A 19,080-nucleotide genomic window follows, 5' to 3' on the forward strand; every position below is an offset into this window, starting at 1 on the left:
TTCAGATTCCAGAGGGTGCGACGCTGCAAAATAAAACTGCCCCATTTCTTAAGGGATGGACAACACGAGAAACAGGGACACCAAGATCTAAATCTGCTGCGTTTGTTTGTCTGAAATCGGAACTTTTTGATTCCCCCCAGTGGGACGAAAGTTGCTGAAGTGACTTTGAGGAATCCTGTCATGAAAGACCTTCACTCTGTCTCTAACCCGTGATGTATCTGAGCTGGGAGCACTGGCTGTACAAGCCTTGGGCCCGAGACCGGAAAATATCCGACTTCAGATAAACAGCCCTCCCCTTGGCAAAAATAGGAAACAAAATTAATTGAGCGGCTGTGTGTTTAACTGACGATTGGAAGAAACAGCCGTTATTGGTTTTATTCAAGAACTGAAATGCAATCGAGAGATTTTCATTGACAAGAATTGACGGTGTCCATCAGAACAAGGGAAATGTTGACAAAACTGTGTTTACCGCTGGATTTATTAACCGTTCTGTTGATGATCTTCAGGGGGATCGCTTCATGTCCCACCACACAGGAGTAGGAAGCGCCGCTGGCCCACTCCTCCGCTACAATGGATAACAGGTTGTACATGAAGAAGGAACTGCTGCCGTTCTCCGCCATCACCTCGGTGTTCTTGTAGTTGCTGGAATTCACCGGCTTGTCATTGACGGTCCACTTGACGAAGATCTCTCGCGGGGAGAAACCTCTCACTAAACAGGTGAGGGTGACGAACCTCTGAGCGGAGACTTCTTCTGCCGGGGGCAGGAGGACAGACATGGACGGTTCCCGCGGATCTTTAGCTGCAGAACAATTACAATAAAGGTCAATAAACTGGAGAATTCCAGAGACAGTGAAACCGGCGGTTAGATGTGAGAGAAATGTGCTTTGCGCTGAATTGCAAAGGATTCCCTTTTCCCCCTCTGTGTCCTGTCCGGTTTTCCAACCCGGTGCAGAGGGGAATGCAATCCTTCTCTCTGGGAGCTTGAAGAGTTGGACTGGAAAATTATATAGAATTTACATCATAGAAACAAACCATTCGGCCCAACTGGACAATGCCGCTGTTTATACTCCACATGAGCCTCCTCCCGCCTTACTTCATACTCTAATAACATTTCCTTCTATTCCATTTTCCCCCACTGACTTATCCAGCTTCCCTTTAAATGCATCATCTCGGGTCGCAGTGGGTTTAGTTAGTGGAATTACCCATTGAATTATCAGAGCAGTCCATTAAAACAATTAGCCCGTGCAGACTCACCGGAAATAGTCACAGAGTCTCACTAATTGCTACAATCTCACCGCTCACCCTTTTCCTTGTGGATGGAATCTCTTATAGGAGTCGGCATATCCTGATGGCTCATCACGCAGGTGAACTCATCCCCTCTCAGCCAGGCTTGTGTCGAGATGTTTAAGTTGCTGATCACGCTTTTGGGAGCCTCTCCGGGTTGGACGGCAATCTCTGATTTCAACGTCTCCTTTTCTCGGGTCCAGGACACGTTGACTCCATCAGGAACATTAGACACGACGCAGGTTAAGGTCACCGTCGCCTCCAGTAACACTTGTTCCAGTGACGGTTGTGGAAGAGTGATTTCTGGATCGTTGCATTGGATCTCATCTGTGAAGCAGAAATGAAAGTCAAGCAAACCTTCATTTTCAGAATCAGAACACCAGTATTCAGTCTTCACTCTCTCAGGGAGAATAAATCACCTTTGAGATATCAACCTCTCGTTGTTGCTTAAACACCATCGTTATTGTAAGGGCAACGGTTCGGGGAGACTCTTTAACATTTCCTGTGTATTTGCTCCCAGAGCCAGCTGTAATGGGCTGTGAAGCAAATACCCGGCGTAAAGTGAATGAATTCGGGCGCAATTGTGTTACTCACTGAATAGCGCTCTTCCTGAAATCCCTTGCTCCTTTACGCCTGTCTATAGCTCCTAGTGCCTGAACGCATTGCCGCTCATTATAATGTCTCCGCCCCCAGGGTCAAGAGCTCTACACGAAAAGTACACTGGTTCAAAACCAGTGTCAAATGAAGCCCAGGATTTTAGGTGGAACAGGAAACAAAGTTAACTTTCTGGTGTCGTGTTGCGATTTTTGGGGTGATGAAAATGTGCAGGAACCAGTTGCCGCCCCTTCAGAGGAGAAGTGAAAGGTCGGGAGAATAGAGTTCCAAGGGGTCTTTGTGTTGGAGAATAATTTGTAATGCCGATGTGAAATAATTTGTTCATTTCTGTCATTAGTCAGCCCTTAATTTGTGTGGTGAGAGAGAGTCAGAAGGAAATATGACCGCACGGCATTAATAGCAACATATGAACAGGAGTAGGCCATTCAGCCCATCCTGACTGTTCCGCCATTCAATGCGATCATGGCTGATCTGCAGCTCAACACCACCTACCCGCCTTGTTTCTGGAACCCTTGGGACCCTTGCCTAACAAACATCTGTCAATCTCAGTTTTGAAATTTTCAACTGACCCCCAGCCTCAACAGCATTTGGCGGGAAGGGGGGCGGGGAGTGTTCCAGATGTCCACTGTGTGAAGAAGTGCTTCCTGACATCACTCCTGAACGGCTGAGTTCTAATTTTAAGATGATGTCCCTTGTTCTGGGCTCCCCCAACAGAGGGCATAGTTTCTCGCTATCTCCCCTATCAATGCCCTTTATCAACTTAAACATCTCAATTAGATCATCTCTTAATCTTCTATACTCAAAGAAATACAAATCTATTCTGTGCAACCGCGCCTCATAATTTAACCATTTCAGCCCCGGTATGATTCAGGTGAATTTGCATTGCATTCCCTCTAAAGTCAGTATCGCCATCCTAATATGTGGTGCCCAGAATTGGACGCAGTTCTCTACATAGGGTAGATGTCCTTTCCAGCAGTGGGTCTCGGGACAGTTACCAGTAAAGGGTTCCAGACACCTACTGTCGCTCCGAATATGATCAACATCTCAGGATAAACTTGAGACCGAGGACACTTCATGTACTCTCTGACATCAGAGCAGAGGGAAACCTTCTTTGGCGAGGTTATGGAATCATGAACCGTGAAGAATCCTGATTCCGGAGATCGTGGGTTCAAGTCCCACTCCAGATACTTAAACACAAAATTTGAGCTGACACTCCCAGTGCAGTGCTGAGGGAGTGCTGCACTGTCGGAGGTGCCGTCTTTCGAAGGAGAAGTTAAACCGAGGCCCCGTCTGCTCTCTCAGTTGGACGAAAACGACTCCATGGTACTATTTCGAGGAAGAGCAGGGGAGTTCTCCCAGGTGTCCTGGCCAATACTTATCCCTCAACAAACATCACCAAATAATAAGACTATCTGATCATTATCACGTTGCTGTTTGTGGGACTTTACTGTCTGCAAAATGGCCGCCGCGATTTCTACATTACAACAGTGACCACATTTCAGGAAGTACTTCCTTGGCGGTAAAGCTCTTCGGGAAGGGCTCTATGTAAAGGCATTTCTTCTATTTTATATTGGAAGAAAACACAAACAGCATGACTGTAAATTAGAAATAGAGCTTTCTCGGGGTAAACCTGAGACTAATGACACCTCACTCACTGTCTGGCATCACAGCTGAGGGAAACCTTGTCGAAGTGCTGGAATCCTGAACCGTGAGGAACCCTGAGGCAGCACTGACATCGGAAGGAAACTCAAACTGTGTGATTGGAAATTAGAAATAGTTCTGAGCTTTTTATTAATTCCAATGAAAGTCCTGGCTGAGATCAGCGCTCAGAATGATCTGGGACTTCTCGGGGTTGTGTCTCTTACCCTGAGACCTGGTGATGTTTCGGCTTTGGGTGGCCCCTTGATGAGAGACCCGGCAGGTATAGACCCAGCCGGCGAACCACTGCCCGGCGGGGAATGTCAGCCGACTGGTCACCGAGACGTTCCCGTTCACTTCAAAGACGGGAGAGGTGACGAAGCCCGAATCCATGAGCTGTCCATTCTTCAGCCAATTCACGGTCACTGACTTTGGACGGAAATCGATGATTGAACACACGGCGGTTGCAGACCTGCTGATGATGATTTCTTCGTTGGAACTCAGGGTGAGGATCACAGTTGGATGATGTACCATACGATCTGCAAGAAAATACATTTTATTGGGATTATTTGTTGCAATCCAAACAATGAAGAACTGTAAAGCGTTTTTTTACATAGAATCTACAACACAGAAACAGGTCACTCAGCCCAACAGGTCGGTGTTTATGCTCCACATGAGCCTCCTCTCTCCCTGCTTCATCTCCCCATCAACACAACCTTCCATTCCTTTCTCCCTCCTGTACTTATCTAGATTCCCCTGAAACGCATCTCTGCTGTTCGCCTCAACTACTCCCTGTGGTAGTGAGTTCCACATTCTGCCCACTCTCTGGGCAAAGAAGTTTCTCCTGAATTCCCTATTGGATTGATTAGCAATTATCTTATATTTATGGCCCCTCGTATCGGGCTCCTCCTCAAGCAGAAATACATTCTCTACGTCTAACCTTTCAAACCCACTTCATAATTTTAAAGACCTCTATTCGGTCATCCCTTGAGAAAAGATCCCAAGCCCGGTCAATCATTCTTGACAGTTACAATTTTTCAGTTCTGGTAAATCTTGTAAATCTGTTGTTGAACGTCTCCAGTGCCTCTGTATCATTCTTATAATATGGAAACCAGACCTATGGACAGTACAGTAAGTGTGAATATGGAGACTGGAACTGTGCACAGTACTCTAAATGTGATATGGAGACCAGACCTGTACACAGTACTCTAAATGTGATATGGAGACCAGACCTGTACACAGTACTCTAAGTGTGATATGGAGATCAGACCTGTACTCAGTACTCTAAGTCTGGTCTAACCAAGGTTGTATAGAAGTTGAACATAACGCCTCACCTTCTCACAGTTTTCCCCCTGTATCCCACAACACTAACCTGGAATTTTGACGCTCAAGTGCGACCCACTTTGTTGAACCTGGCAGTAGATTGTGCTGCTCCCCACCTCTGACTCGGTGATGGTTAACTGGCTGCTCAGGGTGTAGGTTCCCTTCTTGTTGAACACTGACGGGTAGGTCTTCAGTCCAGTGGTGATCGGCTCTTTATCTTTCCTCCAGGAAACGCTGGTGATTTCCGGGAAGTAGTCCATCGCCAAACAGCCGTACGTGACGGGGCCGCCGGTGTTGGGTTGTTCACAGGAGGAGAGCAGGGCGTAGAGGGTGGGAGGAGACTGTGTCGCTGGGAAGGAATGGCCCATTTACCAAGTTAGACTCTGTAATCCGTGCTTATAACCTAACCAGACAACTCGAAATGTGACCACAGGATGAACGAATTCCATCATTTACCGATCAAAACCTCGATCAGTATTTGAGTTTCTGTGAGTTGTGAGACCTGACGTGAAACGCCTTCATGTGACTCCAGTCTTGTACATAAGAAAAGTCAGGAGTCTGAAAGGGGCATTCTGTCCATGAGGCCCCTTTATACCGAGTGAATGCCGGAATATTGTATCGTGGACTTCCTCCAGCTCTTGATCCCCTGTTATGGAACACTCCCCTCATTCCTCAACCACTTTCACCTTAGATTCTTTCACATTCTGTCCACTGAGCTCCTCCCTACATCCTTTTGCAGTCAGCCTTTTATTATCAGCACAGAATCAGACTATTCCGTGATATCTAAGTGTTGTCATCTCTCCATTGTAAGATGCTGCCTTAAAACCTACCTCTTTGACCAAGGTTTTGGTCAACTGTCAGAATAACTACCCACCATACTAAAGAATAAAACTGATATCTCCTTATGTGGCTCGGTGTCAGATTGTATCTGCTGACACTCCTGTGAATCGTCTTGGGACATTTTACTACGTTAAAGGCGCTATATAAATGCAAGTTGTTGTTTTCAGGGGATTTACTTGTTTGAATAGCGGTGGGGTTAGTTCCCCTAATCACCCAACCCCTACAGCTAGATCTACTATTATCTTTAAACCAAATCCCAGCATGTTTATAGAACATGACCGGAACTATAAAATAATACTACTTTACAGCACAGAAGGAAGCCATGCGGCCCATCACGCCTCTGAAAGATCTCTCCACCAATCCCGTGCACCTTCCAATTCCCAATCCGCTCAAATGTTCAATTTTATCGAGCTATTATGGAGTCTGCGTGCAGCCCTCTTTCTCATAGGACATCCCATGTTCAACAGCCCCCTGTCTGTTGCTGCTGACTTTCAATCAGTGCCATTTACTCACCAACTCACCGAACCTGGGAAATATGTTTCCCGAATCCATTCATAAAACCCTTCACAATTCCAAAACCCTCTATCAGACCTCATCTAAATCTTCTTTGTTCCCATGACAATAAATGACGTTTACAATAAATGGTTGCAGTCTCCTTTAAAATCTGAATGGAATAATTCAGTGCACCGATTTGAATCGGGAACTTTTGCACAGCCTGGTTTCTGAGATTCACGCGTTAGATGAATCGGGATTGATTCGGATCTCTCTCTTTCCTTCTCAGAATTGGAGGGAGAGAGATGCACTGTGACTTGTGCTCTATCCCATTCTACTGAATGGACGCCTCCTGACTTTCCTCCTCCCACTCACTCAATTATATAATCCGAATTAAATACGATTCCCAAAGCCGGTTATATGGAATGATGCTCTTTAAATGCTCCATTTCATTTTGCAAATTACTTTCCAACCTCCCACCAGTGAGAACAGACGCTACTTTCTGGGTCGTTACAGTCACTTCTTGTTGCTGTTTGTACCGAACATAATCTAAACATTGGGACAGGTTTCTTCTCTAAATATCTAATATTGCCAATCCTTAAACATTATAAATCGATTGGTTATCAGCGGGTTCTATGCAAGGAAGGACAAATGTAATAATGTGTTGACTGCTGATATGGGAAACTCTGGTTTCTGGTTTTTGCGGATAACTCAATCACCTGCGGCTTATTGGTCAGATGCTGAAAGCTCGGTCTACACTGTCAAGTAACAGAGAGGGTTGATGATGGTGTTGCAGTAGATTTTGTAAACATAGACTTTCAAATGGCGTTTGACCATAAAGTTTCTCATAAAGACTTATTCGGAAAATAGAAGCACGTGTGATTAAAGGGATGGAGGTAACTTGGGTATGTAATTGGCTGAGGGAGAGGAGGCAGAGCCAATCCTCTATCCATGCCAGAATATTACCCCCAATCCCGTGATTTTTTATCTTAAGCAATAATCTTTTGTGTGGCACCTTGTCAAATGCCTTTTGGAAGTCCAAATACACTACGTCCACTGGTTCCCCTTTATCCACCCTATATGTTACTTCCTCAAAGAACTCCAGCAAATTTGTCAAACATGACTTCCCCTTCATAAAACCATGCTGACTTTGTCCTATTAAATTATGATTGTCCAAATGTCCTGTTACTGTCTCCTTAATAATGGACTCCAAAATTTTACCTACCACAGATGTTAGGCTAACCGGTCTATAGTTTCCAGCCTTCTGTCTGCTGCCCTTTTTAAATAAGGGTGTTACATTAGCAGTTTTCCAGTCTGCCGGGACCTTTGCCGAGCCCAGGGAGTTTTGAAAAATTATTACCAATGCATCCACAATCCCTACCGCCACTTCCCTCAAGACCCTAGGATGTAAGCCATCAGGTCCAGGTGATTTATCCGCCTTGAGTCCCATTATTTTACCGAGTACCACTTCCTTAGTGATTTTGATCGTGTTCAGCTCCTCCCCCCCCCTTTAGCCCCCTGTTTGTCCAGTGTTGGGATATTCTTAGTGTCTTCCACTGTAAAGACTGATATAAAATATTCATTCAGTGTTTTTGCCAACTCCATATTTCCCACCATTAATTTCCCAGTCTCATCCTCTAAGGGACCAACATTTACTTTAGCCACCCTTTTTCTTTTTATATAACTATAAAAACTCTTACTATCTGTTTTTATATTTTTTGCTAATTTACTTTCATAATCTATCTTCCCTTTCTTAATCAATCTGTTTGTTATTTTTTGCTGTATTTTAAAGTTTTCCCAATCCTCTATCCTCCCACTAGATTTGGCTACCTTATATGCCCTTGTTTTTAGTCGAATACTATCCTTAATTTCTTTACTTAGCCACGGATGGTGGTCCTTTCTTTTACACCCTTTTCTTCTCAGTGGAATATATTTTTTTTGGAAGTTGTAAAATAACTCCTTAAATGTACACCACTGATCATGTATCGTCTCACCCTTTAATCTATTTTCCTAATCCACTCTGCTCAATTCCGCTCTCATACCTTCATAGTCTCCTTTATTCAAGCTTAGCACGCTTGTTTGAGATCCAGCCTTCTCACCCTCTAATTGAATATGGAATTCAACCATGTTATGGTCACTCATTCCAAGGGGATCCTTTACTCGGACATTTTTAATTAATCCTGTCTCGTTACACAGGACCAGATCTAAGGTTGCTTGCCCCCTGGTCGGTTCAGTTACATACTGCTCAAGAAAGCCATCCCTAATACACTCAATGAATTTTTGAAGGTGGCAGGGCAAATTGTTAAGGCTGTTAAAGCATATGGGATACTTGGCTTTGTAAATAGGGGCATTTAATACAAAAACAAGGAAGTTATGCTAAACCTTAACAAATTATGCGTTCGGCCTCAAATGGACAATTGTGCACAATTCTGACCACCACAATTTAGGAATAATGTCACGCCTTGGAGAGAGTACAGAGGAGGTTTACCAGGGTAATACCAGAGATGAGTGGCTTCAGTTATGTAGCCATTCAGGAGAAGATTGGGTATTCTCCTTAGTGCAGTAAAGATTAAGGGGAGACATAATCGAGGTTGCCAAAATTGTGAGAGGTTTTTTCAGAGCAAGTCGGGAGAAAAGGTTTCCTCTGGCGAGTAGGTCGGTAACCAAAGGTCACAGATTTCAAATAATTGGCAAAATAATTAGAGGGGAAATGAGGGTCATTCTTTCCACACAGAGTGTTACTAATATCTGGAATGCACAAGGCAACTGGACATGTCCTTGAAGAGGACTCATTGGAGGGTTAAGTGGAAAAAGCTGGGACATGATTGGGCAGCTCTTTCAGAGCCAGCACAGGCAAGACGGGCCGAATGGCCCCTTCAATGCACTGAGATTCTGTGATTCTTCACGGCTCAGCGGAAGTAGTTCTTTCTGATTTAATGTAAAGAAACGCTTCATAATTTCAACGCCTCTATCACATCTATTTTATTGTTTCTTATAATGAACGAGGATATTTAAAATAAAGGGAACTGGGGAATTTGACGCAAAATAGCCAATCGATTACTGTTATAAACGCTTACTTATTGTGAATGACGACTCATCGCAGGCTGACTGCTTCTCTTTTAATGTTTCATAGAGGTTCGGCTCAGTGACTGTGAGCCTTGTGCTGTGACCCAGTCCAATAGCTGCACCTCACCCGAGTTTGTCCCTGTGTGTTGCCTTTTTAAAAACAATTGAACGAAATAATGCTTTCAAACAAAAGGTTCCCATGATGGTTATTTGGAGCGGGAGTCTCGACATTCTCCATTTAAATTGTCAAAATAACTTCCAGCCTCCCATCAGATCAGAACAGGCGCTGCTTTCTAGTGCGTTACAGCCACTTGCTCAAACTGTTTGTTCTGAAATTGAGCTCAGGATCAGGCCAATCTCATGCAATCGTAATCTGGCTCTCAAAATGTTTAAGCATTGCTAATTCAATAAAATTAGGCATTTTTTTCTGGAAAGAATGTTAAATCAATTAATGCGCGGTTGTCGCATCTAAGCAATGGAATGATTTATTTTTATAAATCCGGCTCGAGCATAAAGTCATAGTGATGTAACGGCACAAAAGGAGGCCATTCGGCCCAGCGAGTCGATGCGGGCTCTCTGTGGAGCATTCCAGTCAGTCCCAGTCCTCCGCTCTATCCCCGTAGCCCTGCAAGTTCATTTCCCTCAAGTGCCCATCAAGTCTCCCCTTGAAAACATTGAGTGTCTCCGCTTCCACCATAACAACCTGGCCCTTAACATCAAGAAAACCAAAGAAATCATTGTGAACTTCAGGAAGTCTAAAGGTGGAAGTCACACCCACATCCACATCCATGGGGCTGTGGTGGAAAGGGTGGACAGCTTTAAGTTCCTCAGAGTCCACATCACGGAAGACCTCTCCTGGTCCCTCAATACCTCCTCTCTGGTGAAGAAGGCTCAGCAGCGCCTATATTTCCTAAGGAGGCTGAAGGGATGTAACCTGTCACCCCGGATCCTCTCTAACTTTTACCGCTGCACAATAGAGAGCATCCTGACGAACTGTATCACAGTATGGTATGGCAGCTTTAGCTACTATGACCGGAAAGCCCTGCAGTGGGTAGTCAAAACTGCCCAACGCATTACCAGCACCCGGCTACCGACCATAGAGCACATATACCAGAAACGCTGTTTGCGGAGGTCATGGACCATCATCAAAGACCCTACCCACCCCAGCCACAGTCTGTTCGCCCTCCTGCCATCTGGGAGATGCTACAGATGCATTCACACCCGAACGACCAGATTTAGGAACAGCTTCTTTCCCAGGGCTGTCATCCTACTGAACTCCACAAATAAACTCTAAAGCCTGCACATCTGCCAATGCACTTTATTATGGTTATGTTTATGTTAATGTATTACAAGCCAAATGAATGTTGAATGTTTAAATGCCTTCATCTAAATCTACACTCTCGGGAGCCGCAAGCCTACATTTCGTTGTACTGCACTTGTGCACTAACAATGACAATAAAGTTGATTATTATTATTATTATTATTATTATTATTTCCATCAGCAGTGAAATACAGGTCCTCACCACTCGCTGTGTAAAAATGTTTTCCCTCACATCCCTCTGTATCACCTGCCCAAAAGCTTAAATCTGTGTCCCCTAGTCTTTCTCCAGCAACGAGTGAGAACAGCATTTCCCCGTCAAGCCTATCCAAACCCGTCATAATCTTGTGCCCTTCTATCATATCCACCCTCAACCTCCTTTGCTCTAATGAAAACAAATCCAGCTTCTCAAACCTGTTCTTGTAGCTAAGATCCCCCATCCCCAGAACCATTCTGGTAAATCTCCTCTGCACCCTTTCACATCCTTCCTAAAGTGTGGTGACCAGAACTAGACGCAATACTCCAGTTGTGACCTAACCAGCGCTTTATAAAGGTTCAGCTTAACTTCTCTACTTTTGTACTCAATATCTCTATTTATGAAGCCCAAGATCCCATATGCTTTGATAACCACTCTCTCAATGTGTCCCGCCAACTTCAGGGATCTATGCACATTAACTCCCAGGTCCCTATATCCTTGTACACTCTTTAAAACTGTGCCATTAAGTGTATATTGCCTCGCCCTATTCCTTCTGCCAAAATGCATCACCGCACACTTCTCTATATTAAGTTGCATCTGCCACTTGTCTGCCCACACTGCTAGCCTTTCTATGTCATGTTGCGGTCGATTGGTATCATCATCACTCTTTGCCACCCCTCCAACCCCCACCCCATGTTTGGTGTCATCGGCAAAGTTAGAAATTCTACTCAGTATTCCAATATCCAGGTCATTTATATATATATCAATAAAAGCATTGGCCCCAGCACTGACCCTTGGGGAACACCACTGCCTACCATCCTTCAGTCAGAAAAACAGCCATTTACCACTGCTCGCTGTTTTCTGTCCTTAAGCCAATTCCTTATCCAAGCTGCCACTGACTCACCTATTCCATGAGCCTCAATTTTGTTAACCAGCATTTGAAGTTTATTGGTTAAATGCCCCTTGAACATTGCGGGACAAAGTAATCTCGGGGCAGTTACAGGACATATAATAAAGCTCCATCTGAAATCCGCTGTCATGCACTGTAAGCTCGGGTATAGCAAAAGGTGCCCACAGAATAAAGCTCCCGCTACCCTGCCCTGTCAGACACTCCGCGTCAGGTATAGCAAGGGTTGGATGTCGTGCAAAGCTCCCACTACCCTGCCCTGTCAGACACTCCGGGTCAGGTATAGCAAGGGTTGGATGTGGTGCAAAGCTCCCGCTACCCTGTCCTGTCAGACACTTCAGGTAAGGTGTAGCAAGGGTTGGATACAGAGTAAAGCTCCTGACACACTGCCCTGACAGACGCTCCAAGTCAGGTATAGCAAGGGCTGGATACAGAGTAAAGCTCCCGACACACTGCCCTGTCAGACACTCCAGGTCAGGTATAGCAAGGGTTGGATACAGAGTAAAGCTCCCGACACACTTCTCTGTCAGACACTCCAGGTCAGTTATAGCAAGGGTTGGATACAGAACAAAGCTCCCGATACACTGCCCTGTCAGACACTCCGAGTAAGGTATAGCAAGAGTTTGATACAGAGTTAAGCTCCCGATACTCTGCCCTGTCAGACGCTCCAGGTGAGGTGAGGCAAGTGTTGGATACAGAGTAAAGCTTCAGATACACTGCCCTGTCAGACACTCCGGGTCGGGTATAGCAAGGGTTGGATAAAGAATAAAGCTCCCGATGCACTGCCCTATCAGACAGTCTAGGTAAGGTAAAGCACTGATTAGATATAGAGTAAAGCTCCCTCGACACTGACGATTCAATCACTCTCAGGGCAGGTACAGCGCTGGTTAGAAAGAGAGTAAATGCTCCCTCTACATTGCCCAATCAAATACTCGCATCATAGGTACAGCACGGGTAGAAACTGATTAAAACTCCTTCTATAGTCTGTCTGTAGTGTTTCTGAATTGCTCCTTCTGAATGGCACACACTGGGCTGCTGCTCTTATTTCTCAGGCGCCTCCTCAAGTCAGCCTTTCACATTTCTCACAGATACAAGCTTCTTAAATAAATGGGTCATATTGTACTCCATGAAATACAACAGCACGAACCAACAGGTATAAAACCAGTCAGGAGGACTCCTGATTCTCACACAGTGAGCAGGCGCACAGAAACAGAACAGACACAAACGGTGCAACAATCCTGCGCTCAGCAGATAGATCTGTTCAATCTGTCAATTCAATGAAGCTGTTTGATTTATAATTGTTCTCTTGTCAGTTTCCGACAAAGTCAAGTCTGCACGTTCTTTGAAATTGAACTGATATTCATAGGAAATACTGTCTTCGACTTCCAACAATTGCCCCCCCCCCCGCCCCACACACCTCTGTCGATAATCATGCAAACCGTGAAAGATTAAGTTCCCTGAAAACAGGTACATGGAAGTCATTTATATTCCAGCTTCATCTGCTGTCTGTAACACAGGACCCAGTGACAGAGTAGGAATTTAACAAACCAGGAGACATTTACATTGAAGACCGATTACCCACTGGGTTTATATAATTACATCATTAAATATAACTGTAAAATCATCAAGGCAAACACGAAGTTAATTTATTAAAATCTGTGGCGACACCTTCTCGAGCTGAGCACAGCTGAGTAAGACATGTAGTGTTTCTAAATAATTTTAGACTTAATTGAAAATTCTCTCCAACCATGAGATTTTACAGTAACCGTAATCCTGTCCAGTATACAACGCAATTGTGGGAGGTCATTTATGTTTAATAAATTTGCACTGATATAATACAGTAAGTTAATGTTGATGTTATCTGATGTTATACTGCACTATAATAAAATTAGTTAATATTAATTTTGATCCTGTTTCTGCCTGGTAACTTGTCAAATATTAAGGTTTAAATTATTAATTAACGTGACACTTTATCGATATCAAGATATTATACATCATCTTCATAGTTGAACACATTCAGACAAACATGATTTTTACTTAAATCAAATCACATTTCAATAATTTAAAAAGATCACTAATTTCTAATACTGTCCTGCTCTCTACCTATACACCTGTAAACTCTGCATGTTTCCGAACTCTTTGATATAACATAAACTCCGTCTATTCTCAGAGTGGATTTCACATGATGGATTCAGAAGTGGACTATTTTAAATAGTTCAAAATCTGGCCATGGTCACATCTCACTAACTACCGATGGGCTGTAACAACGTCTGGTTATGAAAGCAGGGCTCACGAGTTTCTAAATTGTGCACAATCTTATATTGTAAAAAAATTGAAAAACTGCTATTTACAAACACGCATAAAATTCATAATTTAATACAAACTCTGTAGCCATCAGTGTAAAATAAAGAGATAACAATTAATTATTAAGAAAACATTTATCAAACTGAACATAATAGAGGAAGGAATATGTTGTTATTAAATTAATGCCAGACATAACTAAGCATTGTCTACAGCATCTAAAATGTTCCACTCACATTAATTGTGTCCAGTGTACAGAAGAATTGTGAGAAGACGGATCATGATTAATACATTTATATTGGTATTATAGCATATTTTAGAAATGTTACTACATTATAATAATTTATATTATACTAATTTAAATCTGATTCAGGCTGCAAATTGTTAATTTATGCAGTTGTTAATTAGAGTAACATTTCAGGTATTACATATGAGTGTTCGTGAACATATGATCAATAGATTTAACTAACATCTTTAACTTATTTTTAAATTCGAAAGCTTTCTGTTTCTGCTTTCAATCTTGTTTAAAAGATATTCAAACACTTAATATTTACATTTGATCAGAAAACCTGCAACCATTAGATGTCACCGAGATTAAATATTGCAGAAACGCCAAACAGTTCAACAACCGTTGAGTATTAAAAGTAACCCAGTCACACAGTCTCATCAGCAGATAAACACCACATCACATCAATCTGTGGCGCAATCCCTCAACAGCATTTTTGTAGAGAATCAGTTTATTTCTATATAAACCATCTGCAGCAGAATCAAATGAAACATTGCCAAAAATTTCAAAACAGAATCGACCGAACCCAAATTTCAGTGAACGAGTGAATTATTAAAATAAACATAATTATACCATAAAGACTTAAAGGGAACAGATACTAAATGACAGGAAATGTCTTGCCTGCAGTCACCGTCACCATGGTCCCATGTCCCCAGTAGTCCATGGCCCAGCCCGTGGACCCTCTTGCACAGTAATAGATGGCGGTGTCTTCGGTCCTCAGGTTCTTCATGTCCAAAGCGAAAACATTTTTAGAAATGTCTTTAGACGCAGTAAATCCACTCTGGATCCCTGGGGCATAGTTCCTGTCAGATGAAGTGCGGTAGTAAACCAGCCACTCCAGCCGCTGTCCTGGAACCTGCCGGACCCAGTGCAGGCCGTGGTTGCCAAGATCGAACCCACTGGTTTTACAGGTCAGTCTCAGGGAGCCTCCGGGACTCCTGGTCTCTGCCTCTGGCTGAGTCAACACGACATCCGACTGGACACCTGTAAAAACAATCTAAAACCCCGGGGATTAATCCTGGAGAAATGATTCCTGACTGTGCAACATTCCAGAGAGAGACTGACACGGAGACAGTAACAGTGAGAGACTTGGACAATAAAAACTACTCACTGGATAAGAAATCCAGCAACAGACTGAAAAAAATCGCCGACCTCATCCTCCTGGCAATATGTGGGAAATGGTTCTGACAAGAACTCACTGAGCAAAGCCGCTCCCGGACTATTGTATTGTGGTCCCAGTGACCAGCAGTTAAATACCCGGTAGAAGGGGGCAAGGTTACAGGCGTCGCCTATTGATTTCCTGATGGAGGCAGATACTGGATCCACATCACAGCTTCCACATCACCAACCGAATGGACTCACATCATTACACTAGTTTATTGTTAAAGGTGGACTGTATATCTGTATCCAGGGACAGTTATTTGGAAATTTGTTTTAAATGCAAAGGGTTACTTGGTACTAAATGGTAATATTGCTGTTGACAATGTGTTTAGTCATAATTAATTATATTGTGGATTCTAAATGAAATCCCTTTATTTCCTCATTCCGTCACAGGGGATAGGAATCTCTAAGATTAAATTACATTATCAGATTCTAAAGATACTGCCAGTATGTGTTACTCCATCTCCCGCTATCTATCCCTTCACTCTGCAGCAATAAAGTATCCCCTATATTATGAATTGCTTTAGGCCTATGTATCTGACTGCGGGAGATGGGTAATGTAATTCTATTTACAATGTGGATGGCTATAGCTACACGATTTGTGTCCGGAGATGCGTAGAAAGCTCTCGCATTATACAAATGCCTCTCATTGCATTTCTCTAACTGCCCCTGAGTCTGTGATCCTAAGACAGCCCTTTGAAATTAACTATAAACTAAGTCCGCTTGCCTGATAATTAAGGAGTGAGTTGACGGAGACACATAAGAATTTTGGGGCCCGCCCGCTTCATATCAGCTTTTTATGAAGAGAAGCTGGTGAATCAGCATTGAAAACGCGATCAGCAAACCCCGGCATCCAAATCCTTGCAGCTAATTTAAAAGCGACCGACTGTGCAAAATACACTGGTATCAGGAACACAGTATATCAGGACATAGCGATATGTTACAGAATATCACGAGAATAAGTGCTTCATCTCCCGCTGAAACAGATCACAAACTGGGCATTTCTCTGCTCATTGGTAACCAGGCTCTGAGAGGGGTTGTTTAGGATTTCAAATCAGCACAAAGTAAACTGCGCAGTGCGCGGCTGCTAATCGGTAATACGGGAGCCTTTAGTTTCAATCAGACTCACAACTCGGAGAATAGTCAAGGGTTCGAGGCAATTCCACCTATTTTTTTCCCTTTTCGATTCCCACTGATCTCATTACAATTTGAGTGTGTGGGTCATTAAAATCTCTCTCCAGCACTTCGTGCAGTACTGAATAAACGGTCTGAAATATCTAGAATTATCTTTATTTGGCAATAATTTTAATTAAATAACAGATGGATGAATTTTTCTGATCCTATTTTATAATATTGTGAGCAAGGAATTCAGATGAAATCATTCTTTATAGGTTACACCAAGTAAAATGTTTTCCTATTGAAAGAGCGCTGCTGAATAATTTAATGTTCAAATAGTTGAATCCCATCTTGTTCCCATTCATATTCACGCCAATCTGCCCCACACAGTATTTGGCAGCAACCCAGCCGACTGCGGTCAGGGAGGCTCGAACACCCAATGTCATTTACAGGAAGCATCTGGGGGTCTGTGCAGTGAATAAAAGATCTGTTTCCTCACTACTGACCGCTTGGCTGAAAGCCATCTTCAAACCCTTCACATTGTCAATTTACAGAAAGCATTTTGGGGTTCTGTGTAGTGAATCAAAGATCTGTTTCCTCACTACTGACTGCTTGGCTGAAAGCCAACTTCAAACCCTTCACATGGTCAAAGAGGCCTATTTATAAACAAATTTACCCAGCAACAGTACTGGAGTTATTTCATTTTTTTAGTTGTGTAACCACGTGAACTTTTCCCATCTCTCAGGAAAGGAAATATATCCCGCGTCTCCGACACTCTTACAGTAGCAGCAGTCAGCTGGAGGGTCTGCCCAGCACGTTACAACCATGTGACAGACAGAGAGTCAGACAGGCAGACAGACGGACAGACAGACCACCTGCGAGATCGGGTACATCCTGAAATGGATAAGCATGCATGTTGGCGTGGATGGATGTAGGTATGGATAGATAGTTGGATGTCTGAATATTTTGATGAATAGACTGATGAACGGATGGATGGATGGTTGGTTGGTTAGATAGATGGACCTGAAAGACGCTGTACGACATTCGCATCTTTGTGATGGTCTACTTCCAAACATGAAGCAGCCTGTTTATTACATTTGTATCAGTATGGCGCCTCCTCTTTTTCTGGGTCATTTCAACCCCTACGCTATCCATAACCAAAGAGCTGAACTTCACCAAGAGAAGCCTGAATGTACCTTAGGGTTACTGAGGTTCCTTCTTTGGCGATAGGAAATCTTCCTCTCACAGATATAAAGCGAGCACATGACTGGGTTTAAAAGAGACAAGTGTAATGTTTGGAATACGTGGTTCATTCATGTACAACAAAGAACTGAACATATCCTTACCCGAATTACATCAATCACTTCGAAAACAAAGCAGATCGTTAGATACATAATTTTTCCACTTCCCTACCTAAATACTGTTCCTCTGTGAGACTGGTGCAGTCACACCATTCTGAACAGCACCGATAAAAGGAGCATGAACAATGACATTGTTTACCGCCATATATTCATTATAATCGTTGGCGCATCAAAATATAGCCTGTGAGTATTGCACATTGTGCTCTCAAATTGAAATGCCCTTCACTCCTTTTAAGCACATTTCCCAGAGTCTTTCCATTCAGCCAATTCATACATAGAATGAATTTTCACGAGTTGGGCGGGTAAAGTTTGTACTTCACTGAGATTTGCTCAATCTGCTGCAATACGGTCACCGTGATGGAGACATATGGTTAGGGTAGACATGGTACATAATCGAAGCAGTGCTGAGTCGGTGAAGGTGCCGCATATGTTTACTGGAGCAATATTACACGGTCAGTGCTCTAGGGAATGCGATTAATGCAATGCCCTATTTCTCAGAAGGTTGTAGTTCCGTTGTGTGATTTGTTTAGGGTCAGTGTGAATTTTTGTTATAGATTCATATAAAACAGGTATAGGGTCTAACGGTTGCTGCCTGGGGATAACCTTTTCAGCACTGAGCACAGCAATTGCCTGGGCTGATCCACCGAGGGGGCCTCACTCACCTGCACAGGTTCATTGTTCAGATCTTCCTTTCATGATATCATTCTATTATTTCACAAGCTTCTTTGCTTTATTTTGTTACCTTTCTGACTTATTACTGCTTTCTGATGATTTTCCCCATCTGTAGGGATTTTCCCTCCGCTCTTGTCTCCCCATCGCCCCATTCCCTTTACTATTCACATATTCTCAAACATTCCCATGCTCACTTGTGATGTTGTGTAGCCTGAAGTCTGTATTTACAGTCTGACCTTTATCTATCCCCTATGTTGTTGTCCCTCTGTATCACTGTTCTCAGTCACATCTTTATCTATCGCCCTCTGTTAGTGTCTCTCTGTATCACTGTGCTCAGTCTCACCTTTACTTAGCTCCATCTATTGATTTCACTCTGTATCATTCAATGTACACAGCCTCACATTTGTATCTAAAAACAATCTGGTATCAGTAAACTGATTCTTGTAAAAACCCAGTTGGTTCACCAATGTCCTTTAGGAAAGGAAACCTGCCATCCTGTCCTGG

The 19,080-nt window shown here is 43.2% G+C and overlaps 1 pseudogene and 1 gene segment (V, D, J or C); both read right to left on the minus strand.

Annotated features, from left to right (window-relative positions):
• LOC147118437 (uncharacterized) overlaps window positions 1-19,080 on the minus strand; it is a 725,353-nt pseudogene that overhangs the window by 296,377 nt on the left and 409,896 nt on the right.
• LOC147118439 (Ig heavy chain C region, secreted form-like) lies at window positions 392-15,423 on the minus strand. The segment is given in 6 exon segments: window positions 392-799; window positions 1,303-1,611; window positions 3,765-4,076; window positions 4,910-5,209; window positions 14,888-15,250; window positions 15,378-15,423. Coding segments are annotated over 6 exon segments (1,722 nt in total).

This window comes from Somniosus microcephalus, chromosome 4 (genome assembly GCF_052327205.1).
Source record: "Somniosus microcephalus isolate GS21.2 chromosome 4, FLI_Smic_1.0, whole genome shotgun sequence".
NCBI classification, from domain to species: Eukaryota; Metazoa; Chordata; class Chondrichthyes; order Squaliformes; family Somniosidae; genus Somniosus; species Somniosus microcephalus.